The sequence below is a fragment of the Trachurus trachurus genome (assembly GCF_905171665.1).
Source record: "Trachurus trachurus genome assembly, chromosome: 20".
In the NCBI taxonomy this organism is placed as follows: Eukaryota; Metazoa; Chordata; class Actinopteri; order Carangiformes; family Carangidae; genus Trachurus; species Trachurus trachurus.
Genome location: NC_139911.1, coordinates 11,620,759 through 11,648,501, shown reverse-complemented (window position 1 = coordinate 11,648,501; position 27,743 = coordinate 11,620,759). Strand labels below are relative to the sequence as shown.

The window sequence follows — 27,743 nt, the reverse complement described above, 5'->3', positions numbered from 1 at the left end:
ACAAACATGTATTTAAAAACAATATCGATTTCAACAGAACGCAACTTGGGTGGGGGTCTACAGTGAACTTTCGCCCCGCTGACAGCTGCTGTTACCTTGAACCAGATGTTGTGATATTAGGTTTGGGTCGAGGGAGAGGCACCGGGAAATGGGGAGGGAGAGATGTGATGATGGATTGAAAGAGATTAAGAGTAGCTGAAACCTTGAATCTTGGGTGAATTTAACAAGACCTGAGTGATGGGAATGTCACTCTGAACATACAGAGGAATCCGATCAATGGCCGACAGCGAGCTCGGGAGAAAATGAGAGATCAGAGTGGTGCGATAGGAGGAGAGGAGGATGGGGAAACAAAGGGAACAAAAGCAGGTCACGGGCCTTTTTCACAGTAAGTGTATGAGGTGTGTTGAGTAGATTGTGGGTTTCATTTTTCTGAGACTCCAATCTGTAACTACAGTATAATAACATTATTTAAGTGCATAGGTTAACCATCAGTTATCTCATGCTACATTACTCTCCCTTGTGTGCAATGTGCAGTTTGCAGAGTCAGCGAAATTACATCGACCCCCCCCCTCCCCAAATGTATTTTATTCAAATGATGTGTCCAAAAAAACCTGACCAGAGGTATGCACCTTGCCTTAGTTCTACCAAGCCCCACTCAAGAGCCTGTCCACTCTTGAATCACTGCAAGGTAATGGCTCTAAAGTGCTGGAGTGCAACCCAGAGCCAGGCCACCCATTTACTGAAAGCTGATCACGCTCATGAATCTTTAACACAGGCAGCCACTTCAGGATGTCGCAGGATGGGAAGGGGAGGGGTTTTCTGTATAATAAGCACAGAGCAGAGTCCTGCATGGCGTCGGTTTTTGCAAACCCAAACCCGCAAAGCTGTTGCGACTGTCTAAATCAAATCTGGTCCAGACCCATAACGTTGATTAAACCCGTAGGCTGCGCAGCAGTCGCTCGGCATCGTGGAGACAGTGTTTAAGCAGGGCCTGCATGACGGGCTGGTTAGAGGCTCTTGTTTTATGTGATGCACTGTCCCGTGCAGATGTGAAATGCGCTCACTCAGTCCGCTTCCACTTGTTGATGTAATGCACAGTGACATGAAGATAACCAATTTTGCAGTAATCATCTGTCCGCATATTCTGAATGAGTGCCCAGTTCAGAGTGATGAAGAGGTTGCACTGTAAGCATTCATTAAAATAATAATAATGGCAGCTAATTAGGCTTGATGTTTGTTTTTTTCAGCCCACATTTACCTGTGCCCATACAATTAATGTAATTATTTGTTTTCATCCATTACATCTCTTTTTTGTGGGTTATCAGACACTGAACGATGAGAAAAACATTCAAAGGAAAAGAGAGCTGTAAGAGGAGGAAGAGAGACAAAGATCAAAGGATGGCAAAATTGATTAACTGGTGTAAATAAGCACCTCTCCACAACAATACAGTCAACAGTTTGTCTGTGGCTGAGAGCACTGCCAGGGGGAAAGAGTCAGATGTCACTATGGTAATCAGATTATTGTATAAAGGTGAAATACAGCGACGTCCTGAGCCGATTCATCATTGTTATTCGTTTTAATTGATCAGGATTGCTGTATGTCCGTGTCCATGATCCTTTTTGTTCATTGTAAGCTATCGTGCTAACACCCTGCTGTTCTCCATTTGAACAGTGGACATTATTCCTAATTCACTGTGCCTCTGTGGAGTGGTACAAACAACGAGCTAGCAGTTTCAATTCATGACACCGACAGACTGACAGAGCGTAGCTGCTTTAAGCAAATAAATACATTTGCATTTTTTCAGTTGCACTGTCAAGTGCTTCTGTTGGCAGAAAATTGCATTTGAACCTCTGCATTTTCTCCACGACACTCACTTGTCAACAGATATTATCCAAAACACAGCAGGACACTAAAAGGCAGCTGAATTAGCTTCCAACATTTTGCTGCAGGTCATCTTTAAGATACATGTGCACTGTATCAGCTCGAGTCTGACAACATACTATCAGATGACTCATACCAAGAGCAAGAAAACAACAACGCTACACATATTCTGATACGCAGCCAACTGCGACCAAACCCGTGTCAGTCAATGCAAATCATTATTCTGATGATAAATGTGCTTTAATGGTTTTGTAAGAACAGCTGGCAATAAAGTAATCCTAAAAGACATTATTCTAGCCATCACCAGCTGAACTGCAACCTGTAAAGAAACACAACCCTGCAGCAGGAATTATAATTTTAAGAGTCAAGCTTTTTTTTTCATACAAGACAGATGAATACTGCAGACCAAGGGGACTATTGGATGCAGCCCTTACAGTACTTTTACAAAATCGGCTGGATTTTTTGATTTGGACACAAGCACGCTTAAAGAAAAAACATAAGACTGTGTAATGGGAGGAAGAAAATTCAGCAGGCCTCTATCTGACAGCATTATCTTTACAAGTCAAGGAGATCCTAAAACTAAATCAGTTAAAAACAGAACTCTGGTCGGTAAACAAAGTTTTAACTATGTTTTAACCAATAAAACAAATGTAGCGGGAGGGGACATGTGAAATTGTTTTCACTGACACCAATAAGTCAATAAGTGCAAGTTTTTTTTTTTTTTTGTCTAGATGTTTGCATCATCTGTGCGATTGGTCATTTTGTGTTTGGACAGAGGACCCAGTTGCCACACTGCACAGAAAAGTTGCGTAAAAAGGAGAGTTGGCTCTGGCTGTGCCTCTCACCTTGGTTTCAGTCCAGAGAGTCCCTCAGGCCATTGCTGCAAGACGGTAATGCTAGGAAATCTTTAAGCATCATCCACTTCTCCCTGCTGGAAGAAATAACAGCAAAATTGGGATATATAGCAAACAGTATGAATCAGCATAGAGGTAAAACAGTGTGTCATGACGCAACACTCTGGGACCGTAGCTGTAATACACTTTGCTATTTTTATACTGAGACGTATGACGTCAAGAGAAGATGTGATCATATATTTAGAGCAGCAGCTAACAGTTGTTTTCATTATTGATTCATCTGCTGATTATTTTCTTATATTAATCAAGTTCAGAGGGAGACGGCAGCGTGGAAAATCATGACTGACAAGGTGGAACCAAAGATTTGTTTTACAATTTTGCATGATTGACATGATTAATCAGGCCAATTAATTCCCTTTTACTGATATATTGTTTCGCTGTTTATTCTACATTTCAATAATGATAGTCTTCTTGTTTTGGTCATTTGTGTAGCCTTTATTCCCTGCTCTGGTTGCAATGTTCAGCATCATTCACTTGGACCTTCACCTCAGGACCAACAATGAGCCTTGAAAGAAGAACTACTCAGAGATGGATACAAGGTCAAACAATTCAACCTCATATGCTGTTTATGTTTTATCGTTACAAATAACTGAAAGATGTACACACCTACAGTGAATACCACACAAGATGGACATAGAAAAATACAATGCGATACTGTAAACTCTCACAGCCAAACCCCATTGAGCAATATTCTCTGAGTCATTAGTTTCAATACAAAGCTGAAAAAGGGCTAATTAGAAAGAAATCAGGTATTAAAACAAAATGCTGTACTTTTGTACTTGGATTGCTACTGTAATCATTCAACAGAATGCAAAGCCCCAGTGTATAATACACCAAAATGTCAAAGGCATTTTCCAGCGAACTAACTTTAGCAACTATATAGGTTAACTGGTAATGAGCTTCAAACTCACAAGTCATCTTATCTAGTGCTAACTGTTTGCATTAAGTTGGTATAGAGCTGTAAGTTGAGTGTCTACAGAGTCTTTTCATTTCCTTTGGGACCTCAAGGTCTATTAGATTGTGGAACACAGTGTGCCTTTTTAATCACGGCACACAATTAATTAGACAGGAGAAAAGTTTCAATTTTAAAACATATTCCCATTTGGATAATTAGAAAATGCAAGTTTTAACGACAAAAAAAAAAAGGACTTTGTCAGGCTATTTGGCCGTGCTGAAATAAAGTTCCAAATGAATATTATTTCTTTGGAGGAACTTGTCTTACTACTACATGTAGTCTGATGCAGAGAGAGCCAGCCAACCCCTCTTGGCCTGGGTGATTTCTCCCAAATACCTGCCAAGTGAGCCAGCTGAGGAATGCACTCACGTGATGTCATGTGCTGACATAACTGAGAGTAAACCGATTCCCCTTTTGAACCCTGCACAAGACCATAGCTGGAAGCCGTGTCGAAAGGTGATATTCAGTATTCTGAATCGCTGTGCACCGACCGCACACAAACAAGCTGAAATCTGTGATGAGTCAGAGTTAAAGCAGGAGGCGACACATTGCACACCTTAAATATAAATTCAATCTTCTGCTTCTGTAAACAAATAAACATCAAATATAGTGAAACTGTATAAAGTGTGACGGTCATGAATGATGTGGCCAATCTGATGTTTTTAAATGTAATTTCATAACTTTATTTCTCAACTCCACCTTCCTCTTTTCCTTTTCCCTTTCCTGCATGGCTCTTAGTTCTCATCCTCTAGAGGAATTTCCTCTGGGCTTTAATGCTGTCACATGCTCAGTCTCAGTCCAGCCCTTGATCTGTGGACTGAGTGACAGAATAAGGCAGAGTGTGAAAACACTCCATTGAACTACTTTAACAGTAATCATTTTTAAATGGCCAAACATGATCAAAAACTTCTGAGTGATAGTTTTTTTCAACTGTGAGACGAGTCTGTTCTTTGATCATAAATTTAAGTCAATTGCTTAGAAGATCCACTAAATAATAGTGATTTCCTCTCGAAAAAATCAATGAGCAGCTACAGTAGGAAGAAATTAATCAGAGAGCAAAACAGAAAAACACTGTTTTACAAGCAATACTGCACTGTTACTTTACTTAAACCGACTACTTGCATCCCATGATGCTAGTGTATTCACCTAAACCACCAATTCCCTTTAAATATACTTTAAGAGGTGAGGTCAATACTCTGTGTGACCCTGTGTTGACAACATTCATTGTTCAAGATTGTAAACAAACACCTTCCACGTACTAGACCAGCTGAGCCAATGCGATGTTTCCTGTGAGATGAAGGGTGGGGACCTGCTTGTGACATTAGTGGAGAGTGATACAACACCGGGGGCAAGTCACACCAGAAGTATGCATGCACAAATGCCTCCAAGCAAGCCTGCACGCCGTGTAGACACAGTGCAGCAGAGGATCTCGTAAGGAAAAGAGTGTGTTCCTCGGGGAGCTCTCTATCCTTGAAGGGCTATTCTACTTGGCACAATAGCGCTGACTGACACATGGTGTAACCTAAACAAAACAAACTTCCCTGCCAAGCCTGACACTGAGCTTCAGCAGCAACATTAATTGAGTTTCATGTTACCCTCCAATATCTAGCATGACACAATCAGTGACACTACACTCGCGAGTTAAAATGAGGCTTGTTTCAATAAGTAATAATTCAAGACAAATATGCAAAATCACAAAGAAAGAAGGAGCCGGGGAAATATACACCAACACAGAGAAGCTCACACCTCGTCCAAAACCTGATACTGGATCATGGGAGTACCTCATTTGCCCAATACACTCCGAGTCCAACCATCTGTTGGTATTTAAAGGAGGGGGGTCAAAGATCATCAGGTTAAAAGTTCAAGCTCCCCTTAAACAGACTGCTGCCAATTAACCCGTAACTGGTGATAGACGGTTTCATTACACCGAGCAAAAAAAAAAAGAAAGAAAAAGCACAGATTGTTACCACCACCTCACCACCAAAACAAACCGATACCCGGCAGTTCAAAAATGAAACAACACCTCAGATGAATGAAACAACATAAACCGAGTGACCTGATGACTACAACAGATTTCACGTCCAAGTTCAAATGGTTTTGAATGCGGGACACTCATCTTATCAAGACGACAAGGAATTTCTGACACCAGCAGAGTGAGCGTGTGAGGTGACGATCAGACGTGTTTTCTAAAGTCAAACCTTGGGAGAAGTTGTAATCTCCCCTCCCTCTCTCTCTCTATCTCTCTGAGTTGGCAATGGGCTCCCTCTGGGTGAAAGGCTTTGTCACCCAGGCTGAGCTAACAATGCTAATGAGCTGGCTAACAAGGTTCAGACAGGCTAACGCTTAGATAGTTCATGTGCTAGAAATTGACCATAATGGCCAGGTCACAGAGGGGCTAAACGCCAATGGAGCCCCTACTGGGTGCCTTTTGAATGGCCTACTGATGGCCTTCAATTCAATAAGAATTAAGACTGATGTCTATCCTAATGAAAACACCTGGCCTATTGGCTCCAGCCAAAGCTTGGGTCAAGATTGTCTTCCTAACCAATAATCAATAGATTATTTACGTTGGGGGTGGGGGGTAAATAGCACAATTAGATTATCCAGCCAAACAAAGATTTCCTCATGTGTATAATCTGAAACAAAAGGACATGTTTCACCACAAATGGAGCTTGTCACAGCTTAAAGGTTGTGTGTTGATTTATGAGGACACTGTATGTTTGATGTATGTTGTTTATAGACATCTTAAACTTTCCTGCCTCAGAACAAGGCACCTGATACTGATTTAAGTCAGAAGATGTTCAATAGCAAACATCACAAGAATGTGGTTGTACTGGGTTTCTGTGGGGAGCGTTAAAGGTTTACATATCTTTTAAATGGCAACACATAGCGAAGGCGTCAAACCCCTTCAAACATACATAAAATAAAACAAACCAAAACAAGGCACATACTGTATTTGGCGCTTGGAATTCTCCTTGGCCTTGACACTTAAAAGTATCATTACTGCTTGAAGGTCACAAACTAAATACAATACTGAACTGAGTACTGAAATATGACACTGTGTACAGTTAAATAAACAGATGATTAAAAAGTGAAAATGAAATATGCACACTTAAGGCATATGTGTGTCAAACACATCATAAAATCAATGACCCCCATAAAAGGCTACCTGTGTTATCAGGATAGATGTAGTGCAAATGGTATCCATCTACATTAACAACACCAGATATTTATGATTCAAGTAGAATATATCAAATACAACTTAAAAACTTAGAGTTCATAATATTTCCAGGTAAGCAAAAAGTGAACTGCAGCACTAGTCAAGTATGACTAAAATACACCATAAAAAAGAGAAAAATAATTTCAGTTTCAATTTGAATGTCTTGAAAGAGGTACAGGAAGAGAGAAGCTACCGAAACCTTGTACTATTTTAACTGGTTTGACTGAAAATCCTGGAGGAGTCTTGCTGAGATCAGCATATACACAGACTCACAGTATTATTTATTATCATTTCTCTGGAGCCATGCCAGGACGATTCACTGGGTATCTCTGGTGCAGATGCAGCCCTGTGCCAGGTGCCTGTACATCTGTTGCTCCAATAGCAACACCCAGTTACTTCAGCTGTGACCTCAGGGATGTTAAACACAAACGTGCAAGAACCATGATGAAACTGATAAGAGGTGCTGTAAAGGGTGAGTCATAATGACAAGAGAAAGCAAATGTGTGTGTATAACTGCGACTGCAATGTAAATGTGGATTTGCTGTGTGCGATAGGGTGTGGGCACGAAGAAACAATTTGTATGCACGGCCGATTGTATCATGGTTTTTGAGACGAACTGGAATTCGTCTTGTGACTGGTCTGCATGTCAACTGCATATCTATTGTGCGTTTGTCCGCCATCTTTTATTGCACCGTGACAGTTTCTAAGAAAATAGTTCCCATGGAGGCCCGAGGCTATACAGTGGAAGCAGACTTCCACAAGGATAAGGAGGTGCCATGTTTGCAAGGAGGGGAGGGGAGGGGAAGAGGAGATCAGCTGACACAACTATGTCACTTTATCAGCCAAAGACTGAGACAATGTGACAGGCCAACACTCGGTCTCGCAGCAAACGCACACACAAAGGTCAGACAAATCTGCGAGACATACTAAACAGAAGTAGCTCCATTTAGATTTAAATTAGGCAAAGTAGATAGAACAGATAGAAGTTTTTAGCGTTTTCCTGCTCCACTGAAGCAAAGTGTGAGCGAGGTAATAATCTGTGGAGCACGTTTATGGGGATGACTTTAAACCCCAGCATTACCTGATTAAGAGTGCTGCTGCTCTGACAGTGGAACATGTAATTGGACCAGACAGAGCAAAGAGAAAAGTGAAGCAGCCTTCTCTCCGTCTCTCTCTCTGTCATTCTCTCCATTTACACAGTCCCCTGCTGAAACACTCGGTGACAGCCAGGTCAGGCAGACCCTACAACTAAGGCTATTTAACCTCTATCTACAAAGTGAGTCACTGACAGAATCAAATAATAGGGGCTATAGTGGTGCTATATTCAATGTGTTGGATTAAATCAAGTTGACTCTGGTCTACAAATGTGGTATTAAAACAAGATAAATGTCACCAATAAACACATCAAGTGAGTACTGTAGAGTATGCAAGATGAAGAATTCCCAACATGGGATTCATCTGCAAATAACAAACGCTTTGAGGGATTATTTCATACTGACATAAAGTGAACTCCTCTATTTACACCCTAATCAGCCATCGACCACTGATGAAACCCTGCCAGGTCAAACAGGACTCTGGTCTTTATTTCAGGCACACGTGGAGTCCATCTGGCTGGGTAGCTTGCTTCCCATTAATATTTAAGTGTTAGATATTGTTGGGGAATCACTACAACGCCTATATTTATTTTTTGTAATCAGAAGATGTTGTCATCTTCTGGTACATTTGAAATCTCCCGTGTCTTCCCTTCAAACCTACTTTGGGTCAGAGATCTCCATCCTCCTAATGTGTTTTTAAACTGAGATACTGTCAGTGAGCTACTGTAGCTGGAGCATCAGTGTAACATCACAGCTTTTCTCCTTCTGTGCAAATTCCCTCTCCATTGAGTGCCTTTGTTTTGTATTCCACTGCCAGATGAGATGGGAATCGGTTTTGTTTTGACGGCCCACATCTTCAGGTGCCAAAACCACAAATCTCTGGAGTAAAGGCGTGAATAGAAGCACTTCAACATGTAAACAAAAGCATGCACACTGGCATAGTCCATGTGGGAGAATTGTAGGTAATTTTCTAGTTTTGAGGGAAACAACAACTCAGTTATGATGCATTCCAGTGCTACCAAATATAATATTGCATAGACAACCTAATTACCAAAATTGTGAGTGGGCATTAAGAGCATAAACATAAAAGTTTCAAAATAAAATGATTTTATCAAGTAGCCTCTAAACAGCTCAGGAACTTGAGCCCTAGATTTCAATTTCTCTTCCATTATTAAAGGCAAAATGTACTTCAGCTCACCAACATGGTGTGTGTGTCTCAGAGGGGTGTACTCACACTCATATCTCAAAACATATGTAGTGCATAGTCAATGCTAATTGTATACAGGCAAGTGGAGAGAGGGTGCTTTTGTTCCTCCCTACCCCTCATTAAAAAAGGACATGACCTGCCTTATTTTATCTAATTACTATCAACAAAGCCCATAAAAACAGACCACAACAAGAAGGTTATAAAAAAAATCTTAACACATGAAAGTGCCATGTTCATTCCTTACAATCAACACAGCAGGTGCAGTTCTTTTCTCTCAGCTTGGAAACCTGGTTGAGTAAGAACTGAGCTCTCTTGTTTGCATTGTTTGAGCCTCTTGATCATAAGAAAGTGTCCCACAAAAACAAATCTGGATTTTATACAAATATTTCTGAGAGCCTGACAACCTAACTAGATCAGAAAGTAAGTGAAGGACAACTCTTGATATGACGCATGCATGACTTTTACTTTAGCCTGTTAAAAGAATGTGCTCGTAAATGTTTTGATGCTTTCTGTTACTACTTCAGATCTTCCTCCAACTACTTCCTCTAGTCCACACTTTATTTCAAGAAGTCTTTCAGTCTTCTTCATTTTAATAGTTATTAATAGAAAGTAATTTATCATCTAAAAATCTGATAATTTGCTGATTATATCTTCTCAAATTAGGGAAATTAATGGTTGGATTCTGGTTTGTGCTACTGTACGTAAGAACCCTTTGTACCAGCTGTCAGGGACATAATGTTGGATATGATATCTTGATACAATAATCACACTGGCACAAGAAAAAACATTTATTATCCCTGAACTATCTGGATTATGTGGACAATTACTACATTACCTCTTAATTAGAAAGAACCTGTTAGATACTGCAGCATGTCCATCAGGTAATGAGGAGCTCATTTACATGCTCACCTATTCACATTGCTCGTTTCATTCACCATTTATGATTCATAGTGGGAGTTAACAGGGTGTGATACGAGGCTCATGAACCTGTGCAACATTTTATGTTCCCTGTGATTAACAAAAGGAAAACAAGCGTCTCAGCTGATGGGTTTGTGTTTCGTTTAATCTAGTTTAACCTGCTGTGTACCTCGCTGTACAGTATGGATGGAAAAGACAGGTCAGCTAAGGAGATTCCCTCCCCACGCTTAAAACAGTAAAGATAAAACAAGCAAAACCATATTATAGGTCACTGAAGGAACACTGCTGAGTCAGCGGAGAGCGAGAGACAGAGAAAAAGAGAGAGGGAGAGGGAGAGAGAAATCACGCTGGTCAGAATTTGACCCTCACAATGTGTACAGAAATGAAAAGCCTGAAACTGAATCCCCACATTCCTCTGGCTTTATGACAAGCGAGTGAGAAACGCTGCCGCCCTGCACGTCATTCCATACTACCTTAACCCGGCCTGTGATGGTGGCGAGCGCCTGCTGTTTAGCTCGACTCATATACCCCCATTAGACTGTACACTAGATTTTTTTTTGCAGGGACTGATTCACACTGCATATTTTTGGACCACCCACCCAACTCCAGCAGGCAGCTTGCTCAATCCAAGTTTTCTCTCCCTCCCTCGGTGCCAAGGATTCCACCCCGGGCAGTGGGAAAGGTGCCAACCACATGCTAGCACCCTCGCTAGCACCCGATGCCACAAACACATTGTGGCGGTGGGAAAAGGCGATTCACCCGCTCGCAACAAATTAAGACTTCAAGCACGCTCCCCAACCTTAATCCTCAACTGCACGCTGTCCTGTCTCGCTTTGTGTTATTACACCTTTGACGGCTGTGGAAAGAGCAAAGGGAGCTCGGCTCTTCTTAATGAAAATGAGCCACTTACACGCCCAAAATAGTAACAGTTATTAGATGTAGCATATTGTACAGCTACGCGATACTGGCCTCCCAACACAAGGTAAAAAAAAAGAAAAGAAAAGAAAAAAAAACAGCTGCAGAAGCATTGTCATGCAGTCATGTGACCTCTGTTGTCTCCTCTGTTCAAGCCAAACTGGCTAAGGGCACCTTCTTTGCAATGAGCAGTAGACACCACAATATCATTTAGCTTGAGAGATCAATATGCACTTTGCTGTGGCTGACCTACATAAGTAGAGGAGTGTGGACTGTCGAAATCATTGGATTGCCTCTGAGCCTCAAGATCCTTGGAGCCCTGGTGGAGTCTCCATGGGGGTAGGCGATGAGGCAGCCCGTGGTGTGAGGTTACAAATCTCATTTTTAAAAACATTACTGATTTAAATAACTCTCAAATAACTAGCCATATCATCCTAACTCGAACTGACGGCCACGGGCAATTTCCCCACCAGGAAAATGATCTCAAACACGTCAAGGACACTTCAATGGTGCATTTGTTTGCCAATACGCGGTAGCTCTTAAATGTTCCAGGAGCAAATTTGAGCTCAATATTATCATCAAACAACTGTAATGTCATGGGTATCACTCCTGTCAATCCTGAGCAAACCCTGCAATTTAGTTTCTAAGTAACTGACACAATATTCATCTCTTTCATGAAAAAACACCGTACTTGGATAATTTCTGTATGATGCACAGAATCAATTAAAGTGAAAACATCCTGCGCAGGCTGCTGATAACGAGACAGGATCTACTCTTGGCACAGATAGATGGGTCGGCTGATTTGAGGTCAGCTCAACAAGACAATGACAACATGCCTTGAAGCGAAGAGGGAGTAAATACTCCCCGCTCCTCCTCTTCCATGTCAGAGCCCTCTCAGCTTTCCATCAAACGCCGCTGCCTCGCTCTATACGTCTCTCCTCCGTCGTCTCCCCCCCTCCTCTCTTCGCTCTGCTGTAAAAACCTGGCCATTACCCCACAGCTCATCCCTCACGCCCACCCAGGACCTGTCACACGGCTGTTTCCATGACGACGCAAACGCAGAAACAGCAGGGTGAGATGCCCAGTGAGACAAGGCAAACAGATACCAGGGGGAGGGGTGTGTCGTGTCAAGAATACACGGTGGACCTTATAAAGCATATGATGGACACATAACACGATTTGTTACAACTAAACTTGACTGGAAGACACATGGTTCCTGGTGTGATTGTTTGACCCGTCTTACCGTACAGCCAGAGTTTAGCCTACCGTAACTTCCAGTATGGGGATCAATCATGCAACATAGATAAGATAATAATATTATAAATAAATAAATCAAAGACAGTAATCTATAACTGGGAGGGCAGGAGTAGCCGCTGCCAAAAGCAGTAGCTCCTTGAAAGGAATGCGCAGATTTGAGCAAGAGCAGTAATACTTTGCAACATCCTTATGAAAGCTCAGATTCTTAGCAGCCTCTGAGCACTGGGTGCTGTCATTTGACACTGCTTAAAAAAAAATAAAAAGGGAGCCCACAACTACACACTGAGTCTGTGTGAGACTGAGGGGTATGGTGTTGTTCTGGGGGTGGCCGTACTAAGTGGTAGAGACAGGGATGTCATTTTCCAGCCTGGTTCAAATGAGTCAACTTAACGTTGTTAGCAAAGTAAAGTGTATGGAAACAAGAGCGGCAGTGTGGTAAACTGTGACAACCTACAAAGGGGATTCATGTCACCAGTTATACAGAAGAGTTTTGTACATTGTTTAGATATCGTACATCAGTTTATGGTTTGACATGATGCAGGATTCAGCACCTCGGTGGGTTCAAACTAAACTCCGAGCAAAATTTGTATTTTTCTGAAGTGGTCCAGAAATGAGTAAAGCATTGAGGCGAGCGTGAATGCGTTCATTCTTCTAAAAGTGATTATGATTTGAATGGGGCTTTAGTTACGAGCCTGCAATAAGTTCACAAGCTTAAATAAACCTTAATGCCCCATTAACAATGAGTCAGAAGTACCTGAGGACCGCATGCAACTACAGAAGAAATTCACCTCCACGTTGCACTCCATGTAGTGCATTCACTCGGAATGAATATAAACATTCACTTGATTTTGTGCTCAAAATATGAAGTACTTGTGCTCAAAATACAAAGCATGAATTTAACACAAATGCATATCCAAAAAAGAAAAAGAAAGAAAGGAGTAGGAGGGGAAATGAGAAGTGTCCAGAGTTGAGAACAGGAAATATTAATTATCTCAGAAAGGCCTTAGCATAGGGGTCAAACTCTTCAAATCTTGTTTTGTTAATCAACAATCTAAAACCCAAAGACATTCAGTTTACAATCATCAAGGACTAAGGGAGCCAGCAAATGTTCATACTGGGAAAAGCTGCAACCAAAAAAATTTGGCAGCTTTGACACAAATTGTCTGAAGATGATTTGTGAAGATTTTATCATACAGCTGCATGCATAAAATACAAACCACAAAAGTAAGATTCAATTTCACATTATACCGGGGGTAGAAGTACAAAAAAACTCATTACTGAACTAAAATATTAGTACTGGTGGAAAACAAACCAAAGCACTGGGAGCGTATATGCAGCAGAACAAGGGTCAAACGATTAGCCTACCGTATCACTCAAGTGATGCAACAAAGCGACCTATCACAGGGCAAAAGTCAGTGATTACAAGATGACAGGTTTGTCTCCAAGCGCTCTGGAACAAACTGCTTTGTTTTATGTAGTTATGCTCAGGCAATGACAATAGAGGCAACTAAAAAGAAACTCATGACAGATAGAGGGGGTGTGACAGCCACTACGGCAAGAAAAGGACAACTAGCCAGCAAGCAGGAGATGAGCGTGGAGATTGTGTCCACATGATGTGACAAGTTGGGCATCACTCTGCCACACACCTGTTGCTATAGCTGCGGTTTACTGTTGTGTGGTGTGTTAAGAGGCAGAGAACTACTTCTAATACCCATAACACCAACGGTGCCAGGTCAATGTGAGAAACCCTCCAGTCAGTTATCCTTGTATAAACATCCTCACACAGGCACTTGCATACATGCTCGCATGAATTGCTGGACTGTCAACAACCCAACACAGTCATTCTTTTGCATTGTTATGTTGAAAAAACATAAATCAAATTTTCCCAAGATGAAGGAGAAACAATAGCCCTGTTATGTAATTCTTAATGCAGCCTCATATGTTTCTACCACAAAAGCAAATAACAAAACCTTGGACATCCAACAATACTACATAGTGTATCAATACATGCTTGCATCTGGAACGAACTGCATTCGAAAGGCATCATATGCCTGCTCCGTGTCCTCATATAACACACCCTAAAAATTTAAATCAGGTCAGGTTAGGAGGAAATTTTCTCCTGGACATGTCCTGTCTTCCAAGGACAAATGGTTTGATCTCCCACTATCTACCAAAAAAATCTTTTTGAGAGTGGGTTTTGTTACACTGAAATGAAAAAGTCAATAACTTCAGGCACTATGCCTCGGAGATAAAACGCTTTTCAGGCTGGCGGGAGCAGTGTTTTTTAAGTGGTTAACAGACAACACATGAACACATTTGAAAGGAATAAACACATATCTATAAACTCAAAATTTCATATGCTCGAGCTAGCCTCTGTGTGTGTTAGTGGTTAATGAGAAACATGAACCACATGCCAGTGTTTCTTTTAGACTTCTGGAGAATTTACTTTGCATATGCCTACCAGCAGGTCCGACTGAAATCCATCACATCACATCTCCTCCGAAAACCCTGAAGTCGAGCCAAACCGGAGCTGAACAACATGTCATGTTAAATCTCAAACCAGTGATGTGACACAAATACCGTGCACCATCAGGTGGGCAGAGTGATGCAACAGAAGACTGCTCAACTGGTTCCAGGTTATGCATTCCAGTGGCATTACTGAGAGGAGCGTTGACAATCACTGAAATGGCACAAGCTGTCTGCCTGTATAGTCCTGAATCAGTCAAGCAGGAGAGCCTTTAGAAGTAGTGCACTGCACTCTCGACACACACATACACAACACACGACAATGCAACACACAAGTCAACCCCTCTGAGCTGCATTCCTCCATACTGCATTAGTGCCTTGCCATTTCCACAGCGCATCTCCTGCATTCAATTAAAAGGTCCTGCCTATGTGTAAATTCACAATGAATCTCTATTAGCTGCGTTTTATATGTTATTTATTTATTTTGGAAAGCAGAGCCACAACAAGCTGTAAACACCTTGCAGACTACTCCTCCAGTCTTGCGCGTACAACTTTCTGAATTACTTTGTTTTCCTTTTACAAATATTCCAAACTACTACTGCTTTAGGTGTCAGAAGTGCTCACATTGTGGCTTGGCTGCTAACTAGCCCGTCAGTGGGAGCAACGCAACCTCGACGAGATAGACAGTAACGCCAGCCAAACACAGGAGAAGAAACATTAGTTCAGCAGGGAAGGGAGAAAAAATAGAGGTCCCTGCATCCTGAAACAAATGCAGAAATGTCCTCAACTTACCTAATGAGGCGAGTGGTGGGGAGCCACGGCGAACACCACAACAAACAAGGTTAACAGCCCGCTCAAACACATGGTGTGGAGAAGTGTCCCGACTCCCTCATATATTCTGACAACGACGTTCAAACAAGCCAGACTAGCCTACAGCTAAACAGTTAGCATGCATGCTAACTACGCTCCTGCTGCTACACTGGCGAACTTCGCCCGGTGTTGTGTGTGTGGTGTGTGTGTGTATGTGTGTGCACGGTCACTCGCTCACTCAGCACAAAAAACAATGACATATCAAAGTACTGTGCACGCTACGTTTTTTTTTTGTTTTTTTTTACACTTTACGCTAAAATGTACACGCCACCACATTGAAAAAAAAGCCTCCTAAACATTGCATTAACTCGGCTGCAAGCTCGCTGTCTGTGCTGTCTAACTGACTTTGCTGCAGAAAACACTATTGACAGAGTCAGCGAGCTTAGCCAAGAAGCTAGCGCTTGCTAATAAGCTAACGCCGAAGCGAGAGCCTGTGCCAGACAAGACACACAACCGAGATTGAAGACCTCGCAACTGGGTTCATGGATTTCACAACCAAAAAACACCACGTCCCATCTCTCTGAGCAGCGCCAACGCGTGTGGCTACTTACAAATTAATACTTTCGGCCGTGTCCTCGCTGTTAAATCCCGTTTACCAGAAGTAGCTCTGACCTTCGCGGTAGTGAAACAACATTTCTGCTGGCTAACTGTGCCGCCATGTTACTCCTGCTCTGCAAACCAATACTGAGTGTTTATCTGGCTGGTGTAGCTATCCTCCCCCACACCAAACCACATCACGGGGCTCCGGCGGTATCAACTCAGCTACCGCCGGGCTTCGTGAGCAACCCCACAGGCGATTTTACCTGCGAAGATGACACGACAGGACTTGTTAATTGATTCAACGACATCAATTGCTCGATATTTAATTTGACAACCACTAACTATACCCACTGTGTCACCGTTGTCAGAAATGTTTTTTTAAAAACGTGTGTCGCGGTTTTAAACGTGCTCAAACTATGACCCAACTCAAGGGTTTTGATCACAAAACAAAATATATTAAGTATCTTATACACGTTACACTAATAATCTCAGCCTTCTTGAGAATACATGCTCACCAAGATGTGTAAAATTTAAGGTCATAAAGATTTATGTCAGCCTATAAAATAACGTGTGTAAGCGCTGTGTCGCATTATAAAAAGGCTGGTAAAAGGACTGTCAGTAGACTGAGGCTTCCCTTCATCTCATAAAGTTCAATTTCAGTCCAGTCTGGTTGATTTTAAGAAGCTATAACATTTATCACAGGCAGTAACTAGTGATGAGAAATTTGTGCAAGGAAAGGGGGCAGGGGTTTGTCTTCCAACAGGCACAATGGTTGCTATTTAAAGAAGTGAATAAAATGTATTATAACATAATAAACAGAAGGGAAACATGGCAAGCTTACAGTAGATAACCGTGCCCCACTTACTCTGCTACCTTGATTTACTGTCTGGTCAAGTATCCATGGATCAAACCAGCGGGCAGGCGTTTTCTGCCCCCAAAACCTGTGCAACAGCGACACCGTGTGGTTGATACATAAAAGCATCAACACGGTGGTTTCCACATGTTCTCACGTAGCCTACCACTCACTATAACATAACAGCAGCCTCTTAAATATTTTCCATCATGCCCCGTTGATTTAAGCAACATGGGAGTTAAAATTTAAACCTGACTTTCAGTGTGGCTATTCAGTATTAGTGTTATAGTGAAAATACCCTGTATTTAGAAAAAGAGAAATAAATATACATTTTGATAACATTCAAGACTTTCATCTTGACAAACTATTTTAAAGCTTTTATATATTGGCATAGGCCTATTCCATGATTAGAAACACTATTTAGACTTCCATTTTTGGATGGGCCTATAGAATACACAGAATAAGCCAGTAAAAAGAACAAAACAAACAACAAACTAGCCTAAATCAACATTATTATTTTTTTTTGTTAGGCCTACCACAGGTGCATTGACTTTGAAATAAAATCCCCCATCTTCTAAACCCCCCAGGAACCTGCTTCTTGTGCAAATTAGTGACATTTACTTGTGTGACTCCTTTTTGACTCACTTTCTTTATCATTGTTCCAGAGCAGCTGCACTGATAAGTAGAAAATCACCAGCCAAACAACAACTTTTTTTTTTTCAATAAAACATTTTATTCCTTTACAGGATAAACCCTCAGGACAAGTTGAGAAAACCACTGATGTACTGCCAGAGGCAACCGTGACTCACTGTGTACCTAAAATTAGGAAATGGCTTTATTCTTTAGAATAAACCAATGTTACCCAGGTGATTGATTTTCACAATACAGCTGACTGCACTCCATAGCTTGGTAAATGTGTTTAATGGCATGTGAGTAAAAAGGCATATATCAAGAGTCAACCAGGCTCATTTGGCACAGTCAATAGTGGGTGAGGGTTTAGAGTTAGAGCCAAACAACATATGGTTTTCTCAGCCCCAGTCCATGCTTTTACAACAAATCGCTCTTGTGGGCATTTTAAGGTAAGCAATAGTATGCAAGGTAAAACAAATACAATAAACCAATTTCACTTTAACTACAAATGAAGAGGGACATACAAGGTTCAGTCAACCTGACTAGCGGGATGTTTGGCCTCATTGTGTCCTTTTCATCTCTAATAAAATGATCTTGCATTGCTCAACTTAAACATTAAGGTGTTTATTCATAACAGTATCATTATAGGCAGCAATAGATTCTGAATAATTTCATGGCTGTTGTGATTACAAAGCTTTTCCGAACTCCATCAAACGCTACGCCTTTGTTGGACGTTTCACACAATACTGAAATGTGAATCTACTTGGGAGTTCTACAGGGTGAAGTCTCCCATTTTCATTGGTTTCTTTTACATACTCTCCCTTATTCTATCCATGAGCGGATAACAAAAACTACTTCCATATTATACCTTGCTTTGAATCTAAGGTGTGTTGGTGAGTGACGTGGTGAAAACCCCGTAACAATGTCTTGCTGTGTGGGTTTAAACAGTCAGTGATGTGAACCCTACTACTGTTTGCAGCCTCCAGTAATGGAAAAAAAGGGAGAAAAAAAGGTATTACAAGGAAATTCACAAACTCCATACAGTGTCCACAAAAGGAGGGACAGGAGCCAGTGGAAAAGAAGAGGCGAGCTGAGCTAGCAGGTATAAATACAAGAACAAGTGGAAATAAAACACAAGTTGGAATACACAGTATTTAGGAGAAGCGTCAAATGGCCTGACTTGGGAGAAACATTAAACACTGAAGTCATCATTCCTGAAAATTTAAAATTACACACCCTGTACAAAATAATCCGTATCAATAGGCACTTCTTAAATAAGGTATTTTTTTTCCTCAATATAGTTTATTTCTGAATTTGTTTTCTTATTTCATTGGAAATGGCACAGCAGGGCAATGATTTTCAAATCAAGGCGCGCTGGACAACTGGCAACAAGCAAAGCTAAATGCATTTCTGGCCCTCTGAAGTCCAGCTGTGGGAGGGGGCTGGGGGTCGTCAGTCCTGTGTGAGAACTGAAAATGCATATCATGGTGGAGAAGTGGAGGATCTTTTGGTCGGGCTTGGGCCACAGAGGCATCGGGGTGAGACGGTTCCTTGAGAAGGGGGATGTGGGGGGGGCAGGATGGGCCGATGAGGGGGAATGTGTTTATGACGACTTCTCTTTTCTTGCTCTTGGTGAATCAGCTCCATGGGAGTTCACTCCATTTACTCCATTGGCTGAAAGCAAAGAGCACATTTAACTTAAACCCTTGTAAAGAGTCGGTAAGAATGGATGTATATTATTATTTCATTTTTATTAAAAATGAAATGACTATTGCATATTTTAAGACTTGGTGGTTTCCCATATCCCTGTTCCCCTCACCTTTGTCTTTCTTTGATTTGCTCTTGGAAGGAACTTGTTTCTTTTTCAAGGTCTGAGCTTGGGCATGCTCTCTCCACCGGCGCAGCTGGAAGTTGATAAATTTCCACATCATGAAGGCCTGAGTGAGGCAGATAGCGGCCAGGACAGTTATCCTAGTATAAAGAGGAAAACAATCAGTAACTCAAAAGTTTCATTAAAAACATGCATATTGCACAACAACGCAGTCCTATTCTCAAACATTAGTCAAAAATGGGGGAAACCAAACACCCTCAGATAAAGATAACCATCGTTGTTTTGTTCGTTTCTCACAGCTACCTCAAGCTGCAGCGAACCACGCTTGAGGTTGATGACGTTGAAACAGTTCCGCAATAATTCTCTCACTGGCATCTGCTGCTTCTTGTTATGTGGTTGCATTACATTCAAATTTATTGAAGCTGGTTTTGGTGAGCAAGTCTCTTCCTCTTCTACGGTTGAGTGCTTCCTGTGTGATTGCTGTACCTTAAGGCTATATGGTGAGTCTAGAAAGAAACTATTGTTCCTTTTTTCTAAATTAAAGGATAATTTTCGTTTTTTACAACCTGGACCTTATTTCTAGCATAAAATATGATCATTCTACTCACCCAGATAACTTTGGTGTCATTTGGAGTTGTTTTGAAGAAATTAGCCCCAGTGGAGCGGCGCGTATATCCGTATAATGCGAGAGCACGGGGCACGCAATGCAGCCTCTAAATAACACATTATCCGCCGCAAAACTCACTCATTTCGCCAATATTTTGTCATGATACACTAGTGCCATTCCCCTCCGAGCCCGTGGTGGCATGTTATCAACATTCGGGGTCTCTAGGTTGACCTACTGACCTCTGATCTGGATGATGTCATCTCCGACCGCTGCCCGGCTCATTCTGATAATAATCATTCTGCTTCGGCATTCAGGTCCATTTTTATCTCAACCAGCCGGAGCTTTAGTGAGTCCAGGCTGAGGAGAGGAAGCCTGTGGAAGCTGAACTTCATCCAGCTGCTCATTTTGTTCTGACAAGTCAGAAACACGCAGAAACGAACCATAGCATTAGCCGTAGCAAGTTAGCCGCGCCGCACCGCGGTCGGAGATGACATCATCCAGATAAGAGGTTAGTAGTCAACCTACAGGCGCAGCATGTTGATAACATGCCACCACGGGCTCGGAGGGGAATGGCACTAGTGTATCATAACAAAATATTGGCGAAATGAGTGAGTTTTGTGGCGGATAATGTGTTATTTAGAGGCTGCATTGCGTGCCCCGTGCTCTCGTATTATACGGATATACGCGCCGCTCCACTGGGGCTAATTTCGTCAAAACAACTCCAAATGACACCAAAGTTGTCTGGGTGAGTAGAATGATCATATTTTATGCTAGAAATCAGGTCCAGGTTGTAAAAAACGAAAATTATCCTTTAAGTAGCTGACCTGATGTCAGCACATGATCTCCATAACCCCCAGTGTAGGAATTCTATAGATATATTTTGTGGTTTATAAGAGACTAGAATAAATCCACTTTAAGTCTGTGACTACTAAAAAAAAAAAAGATTTCAGGATTAGTTCCCATTTCTCTTCTCAGACACACTTACCGCACAAAAAGGACATTAAAGTTTCCTGCAGCCAAATCAAACCCTTGATTGTCAGCTGTGGCGAGGCCGAAGCCGACTGTGAGGACAGACAAGGACAGGGTGAGCAGCCGCCCGAGGACAAACAGCACAGCCCATACGGTGAATCTGGAAGACAAGAGGACGAGTATGGTGACGCATTCAAGACTCCTTCTCCTTCTCTAATTCTTACCAGGTGAAAAATTCATAGGTTTATTTTTACATGGATAGAAATGAGTAACGCTGACCACAAAAAACTGGAATCTTTAAAAAATGAGGAAATGAGAACTCACCCCATTTGTCTGTTCTCGTTGCTGAAGTAGATCAGACGGGAAACGTGGAAGAGCAGCTCTACAAAGTAGTGCAGCACGAGCAGGACCAGACACAGACGGTTCAGACTGGAAGACACAAGGAGACATGTTTCTCCTTTATTACAAGTGACAGGAACAACAGACGGGGGACACCACTTAGAAAGCCTTCAGCTTCTGTTCTGATTGCAAACAATGCTGCTTTGCTTGTAACTCGCTCCTGAGGGGCAGCACACGAACACGAGAAATGTCATATGTTCCATGCAATCACACACACACAAGCCAAATGTCAGGCTCTGCTAAACAGCAGCTCTTACTTCAGAATGTAGGCGCCGGCGATGTGGACCAGGTACAGGAAGATGTACACAAGCTGGCGTGGAATATCCTCCTAAACAGTAAACACAAAAGGATGAGAGGCCAGAAAAAGAGTCCAAATATTTACAGCAGTGGATGTAGAATGAAGCAAAAAAAGAGAATGATTCTTTGAAACAATGCAACATAACCAAGGAAGTCAAACAGGAAACAGCATCAGGGTCCAAACAGAAACTACTCTATTACACTATTCTAAAATGATGGGCCTGCTATAGGGCTGGGCGATATATCGATATAAAAAATATATCGATATATTTTTTAATGGGATATGGAATTTGACCATATCGCATATATCGATATAGTTCAAATTTGCGCTGTGATCCTTGCTCCATTCAGGCTGCTGATCTGGAGCTCCCTGCACTGCTCGCCGCGCTCCGCTCTGCCCCTCCTCTAACTATTTTATTCATGCTTCAGACCGCTGCTTCACCAGCTGACCGAGAGGAACGCACCGAGTCCACGTCGACCTCGTTGCCGTTAACGAGCCGAGCCGCGGCTCTAGAGGCTCAGTCAGCTGCTGTAGCACAGCTGTTAGCCGTTAGCTGTTATTAGCCGTTAGCCATTAGCACGTCGTCCCCTGCAGCAGCGTCAGAGCTCCAGACCTCTGTGAGCCGCGGTGCTTTCACCAGATTCAGCTCGTAAGGTTCGCGTTTACCCCATGGATCTATGATAATATAATACATCCATGGTTTACACACGTTTGTTTTCACTCTGGTCCAAACCGTGGGTCCGTGAGTGTCACGTGACGTTTCCATGACGACTGACCGGAAAAGACGTGGGGCACGTCACGTGACTCCAGGTTAAAAAAAAAAAAAATCTCTGAGAAATAACAGAGACACAAGGCAGTTGTTGTTTTTTAGTTTTTAGTGCAGACAATTGATAGTTTTTTTTTATTTCAAGAGTGCCTTTCTATAAGACTCTGCTATAGCTGGTGTTTATGTTACAGAAATGTCTTATAATAAATTATACATGATAATGACAATATTTTCAAATTTCCAGCCAACTTTTAACATTGATCTTAGAAGAGGCCTTATGGAATCACGCCTTCTAAAATCCATTACTCCATTACTTTGATTTCAAAAAAGGTACTCTTGTCAGACAGTATTTATGTTTATATTTTGTTATTTGAGCAACTGAACATTTATTCATGAACCAGATGAAGAAACCTGTTTATTATTTATTCATTTGATTTTGCAACTGTTCAGTGAAATAGCCGGTTTCAATAAAACTACCTGTGACTTGTCATATTTGGCTTTAACTTTGACTGAACATTTGCTCTCACTTTGCGGAAAAATATCGGGATATATATCGTATATCGATATTCAGACAAAATATATCGGGATATGACTTTTGGTCCATATCGCCCAGCCCTAGCCTGCTACAAACCACACACACACACTTACCTTCTTTGTCTTTTGGAAGTACAACTCTGGGAGAGCATGTAACCAGTAGCCCAGCTGACAAATGTAATAGAATTTCATCTGGAATCTGAATGAAAACACGAGTTGAATTTGGCCACAGTCACACTTGAAACAACAACAAAATAAAAAATAAAAAAACTCCCAAAATACATTGCGGTTTTCAAGAACAAGCCTACTTACGGCATCAGTGTGTGGGGATATCCTTCCCACAGGGTGACTGGATTGGACAGGAAGTTTTCCTGAAAATAATCAATAGGTGTTTAAATTAAAATCGTTGGACTGAATTTAAGATTCCCTGTGAAAGAGAGCTGCAGGAACATAAACCACAATTAAACATCCAAAGGAGTCTTGTGTTTTGTTTACTTTATTACTATGAATATTATATTATTCATTTGATTATATGTATGCGAGTGTATGCTTATGTATGTGTGTGTATGAGATAGCTACTCTACGTACAGACAGCAGGATGCTCGCGCCCCAGCCGAAGGAGAATAAGTAGAACGCGCTGAGCTGACCCGACTCGTTGAACTTGCTGTGTTTGGTTTTGGAGAAGTGCTTCTTCCTGTTGATTTTCTGGAGAAACGAACAAAAATAATCAATGCAGGATTTATCCAGATGTAGATTACAGAGTCACAGCAATTAAAGCCTGTGTATGAAAAGTGTGCTGCATGTTTCTCTGACTTACATCCAGCACATATTCCTGGATGATGGCGTGCATGATGATGGCAACCAGCATGTAGAAAAAGATGGTGGCCAGGTCCTTGATGCCATGGTGGAAGTGGTTCACAGCCGTCTCCTCTGGGCCTTCTGTAGCGTACACACACACACAAACACACACACAAGCGTGAGTCAGCAAAGGTGACAGAAGTTTTTCTTATTGACTTACATCTGACAGTGTTTGTTTCATTTGTATCATCCCCGCTGAGTCATTTCACCCCAGTTGAGTCAAGTGATTCATAACTTTAATAACCTTAAACCCTGAGGTGAGACATTTGGATTAGTGAGTCTCGACTGTGCGGTGTTACACCACAGTCCTACACTCCAGCAGCAGCTGTCACACACAGAGCCTCTTCTGTCTTTCCGAAGTCGTACATCATCTGTACAGCCTGCAAGTCAATGTTTGTGAAACACTGAATAACGTGATGAGCTGTGGCACAGGAACCGAGGATACACCAACACTGTTCCCAGCTGGAGAAAAAGCCCGTGGCTCGAGAAGTATTAATCACATCAAGAAATCAATCCAATCATTTGTAAAAGTCAGCATCAATAAGGAAAAAATATTGAATTTGTTTCACTGCAGGGAGATTTAGGTGCTGTGTGTTATTTACTCTATTAGATACAGGCTGTAAATAAGTTACAGAGCCAGGTAAGTAGTGAGGTCTCTCAGATAAGAACTAAATCACCAGCTTGCAGATCGCAAACCTCCAGCCTGTACAACAGAGCATGAATAAACTTTGAGTTTGTGCACTCTTTTAGTGGTATCTGGACTTGGCAAAGAAATTGTTAACCTTGAAATGAGAAAGACTTGATTTGAGAGGCCTATATTACACCTTAGCCCAAATTCGTCCGGCACAACCTTGCCACCAGAGAACTTTATAAATCAGGCGGACTAAATTTAGCTGCAAAGGGAAAAAAAAAGCTTTCAAATGGGTTTGTGTAAGGCCACGCAAGTACCGCTCCAGAATCCAAATTAGAGGCTTCAAGCAAGACAACTGGAAGGAAGTGCTGCATTAAAGCCAAACCTTTCATCATTACTCTTAACACATTCACACATCATCTAAAAAAAAATCTTATCTGTTCTCACCACACAGCTCATATTCTCCATTTAATCTTTAACTTACCATTTGTTGATATGGTGACATTGTACTGGACCGTAATGAATAACACTGCAAACTTTGATGTGACCTGTGGATGTAAAAAAAAAAAAAAAACATGTTAGCCATGAGAACATGCAAATATGTGACTGTCATTCAAAGTAGGAATGAACCAAAGTGCAGCTACTTAGCATTGCATTTACATTTCAAGGTTTCCCTGCAAGACCCATAATGCAATTGTGACTTAATGTAACAAAATGTTCTTTATAATTCAAAACAAATCATTGGCTTTCATAGCATACTGACTAATGTTTTTTTCTTTCTTTTCTTTTTTAAATAGCAATAGACTTTTTTTATAGCACTAATGCACAGAGCATCCCAGAAACAGGGGGACCATATGGAAATTAGGCAATATAATTGTAACAGTAGATTAAAGGTGATAATCAGAGAGTCTTTTCATGGGTTTTGGCAAGAGAGAAATTGAACAGAATAAAATAAATGATCTGCTGTTCTTAAGGGACTACCACTGAGAATGAAAAAATAATAGAAATGGAAGAAATTCAATTGATGTGTGATTAGTTATTAGATTAATCATGATCAAGCCACATAAACGTACAGGAGAGGAGGATAGAGCTGACTGCAAAATAAGGTTTAAAGGGGGAAGTAGCACAGTCCTCCTTCACAACAAAAGGCTACGTGTGCATATGACTGACACCAAACACACACAACTGTCCACTAAATACACGTAATCCGCTCCACAGCCGCGTTTCAAAAGGCAGTGGTAGAAACGCTGCCATCGTGGATCTCACCCATTTTTCCCCAAAACGGTTTTTTAAGGAAAAACAGGAGTTTTACTTTGGAAAACAAAAACAGGAAGCAGTTCTAATAAAGGTCGACCTGACACTAATGGCGGTGCTTTTCAGTGAGGATGAAACACACTTAAAAAATAAGGAGAGACACTATTATTGAAAGTAGCCCGGCGTGGAGCACGGACACGGCCGGGGAAGGGGTCGCACAGCTGCCGGTTGTGAAGCCGCGGGGTCGGGCTCGTATTTCGGTCGCTGTTTGGTTCCAAGGAACAACTTTCAGTTTTGGTGCAAGCGGGTTTCAGTGATGACAGCCCCGCTCCGCCGTTGTATGATTGCCACGTAACACATCTACGCATAAACTAACCAAGTCCAGACTGTTGCACAACATGGTAACGGGATCGATACACTCCTGCAAAAAATAAAAAACCCACAACACACTCAGATACTCCGACTGATATCGATGCACATAAGTTACTTTGTGTCTTACGATCAAACCGCGGGCCTGTGGACGAGAGCTTTGAAATATCGATTTCAACATGGGAAGCAGCCAGATGGAAAAGTCGGCACTGTAGTTCCCCACATAGCTTTGGTTTAAAGAAAAAACAGAGAGAAACTTAAAGTAAATGCGAGGCTACATAAATAAATGGAAGATCTCATAGGGGAAAAGAGCAAATAACAACAAAGGCTGTCGTTAAGTTAAAAGTTTCGATTACAAGAGGAAGTAGTGGGATGAAGAATAGATGAGCCAGCCATGTCAGTTTCCAGGAGAAACAGATGGGGAGTAATCGGCGTCCGTCCGCGGTTCCGGCCGAGCATCCCTCTGCTTGATCCACTATTAAAACCCATTCAACATGTGGACGGGACTTACTTCAAACATCAGCCCGAGCAGGAACACCATAGCAACACAGGAAACAATATCTGCATGGTTCTGGATGACAAACTCATGGCTCAGCACCGGCGGGTTCTTGTTAGTCTTTTTCCGGATCCCCATGTCGACGCGGTTCGGTTCAACTTTTTTTTGCCTCTTTTTTTTACGCAGCGCAGATGCAGCCGCTTTGTGTCAGATTAGAAGAATTATCCTCGGTGTAGGAGAACGCTCAAAGCTCCCTCCTGCTTCCGACAAGCACAGGGCCAGGCATTGAATGGCGTGTCACTCTTCTGTAGTGGGAGGGTCCACGGAGACAGAGCCGCTGCGCCTGACCCAACGAGACTCTTTACGCACAGGAGAGAAACAGCTGGGGCTCTCTATCGCTGCCTAGAGGTTCGGAGTTTCTGACACAGCTTCCACTCCACTCCTCCTCAGGCCTTTCAGACACACTGATCTCAGCTTCAGTCTGGAAAGATGTGGAGAAGAAGGTTTTCCACACACAGTAGATGACAAATAAAAGCAGGTTTGGCTGAACATGCAGGGCTCAGTTTGTGGTAGTTAGATTGATGGCACACTGGCAGGAAACACAATAACTGAAATAAGAGCCTCAAGGTGTTTTTGTATTATCACACAAAATCAAATTTTAATAGGCCATCTAATTTTTTCAGTTGATAATATAATTCAATTTTAAACAAAATGGATTTAATATTAATAATTTCACTGCTTTTCAGTGCCTCTGTAGGTTCTCAGCCATCAGATCGTGGGAGTTATTAAATGCAAAACTTGAAGGCACTTTTCAGTTCTTGGAAGGCTTCCTCAAAAACTGATGTCCCTGTGGTGGTTCTCAACATGACTCACCCCCAAAGTCTCATCCTGGGAAATATCTGGGACTCCCACATCAGTTTTCTGAACTGAAGAAGCCTTTAGGAAGAGAGGTAAAACCTTATTTGGATTTGCACAGAGGGCTGGCCTGAATTCACATAAAGAGAAATTCT

At 41.8% G+C, this 27,743-nt stretch overlaps 2 protein-coding genes across 2 annotated transcripts in view; both read right to left on the bottom strand.

Moving 5' to 3' along the window:
* The window catches only part of ncoa2 (nuclear receptor coactivator 2), a 54,688-nt gene extending 38,310 nt beyond the window's left edge, over positions 1–16,378 (bottom strand). Inside the window, exons 1-2 of the mRNA XM_083995861.1 lie at positions 16,250–16,378; positions 2,728–2,813 (exon numbers count right to left, since the gene is read on the bottom strand). The gene's annotated coding sequence lies outside the window, so the exon portion shown is untranslated. The remainder of the gene's footprint in view (positions 1–2,727; positions 2,814–16,249) is intronic.
* Positions 16,379–17,813: 1,435 nt separating this feature from the next.
* Positions 17,814–27,044, bottom strand: tram1 (translocation associated membrane protein 1). Its single transcript, XM_083995380.1, has 11 exons — positions 26,749–27,044; positions 25,099–25,162; positions 23,943–24,064; positions 23,714–23,830; positions 23,438–23,496; positions 23,240–23,324; positions 21,785–21,855; positions 21,453–21,557; positions 21,145–21,288; positions 19,541–19,692; positions 17,814–19,395 (listed from the first exon to the last, which is right to left on the bottom strand). The coding sequence occupies exons 1-11, from the start codon at positions 26,869–26,871 to the stop codon at positions 19,325–19,327; spliced, it is 1,113 nt and encodes a 370-aa protein (XP_083851506.1). The 5' UTR covers positions 26,872–27,044; the 3' UTR covers positions 17,814–19,324.
* Between the last annotated feature and the right edge of the window lie 699 nt (positions 27,045–27,743).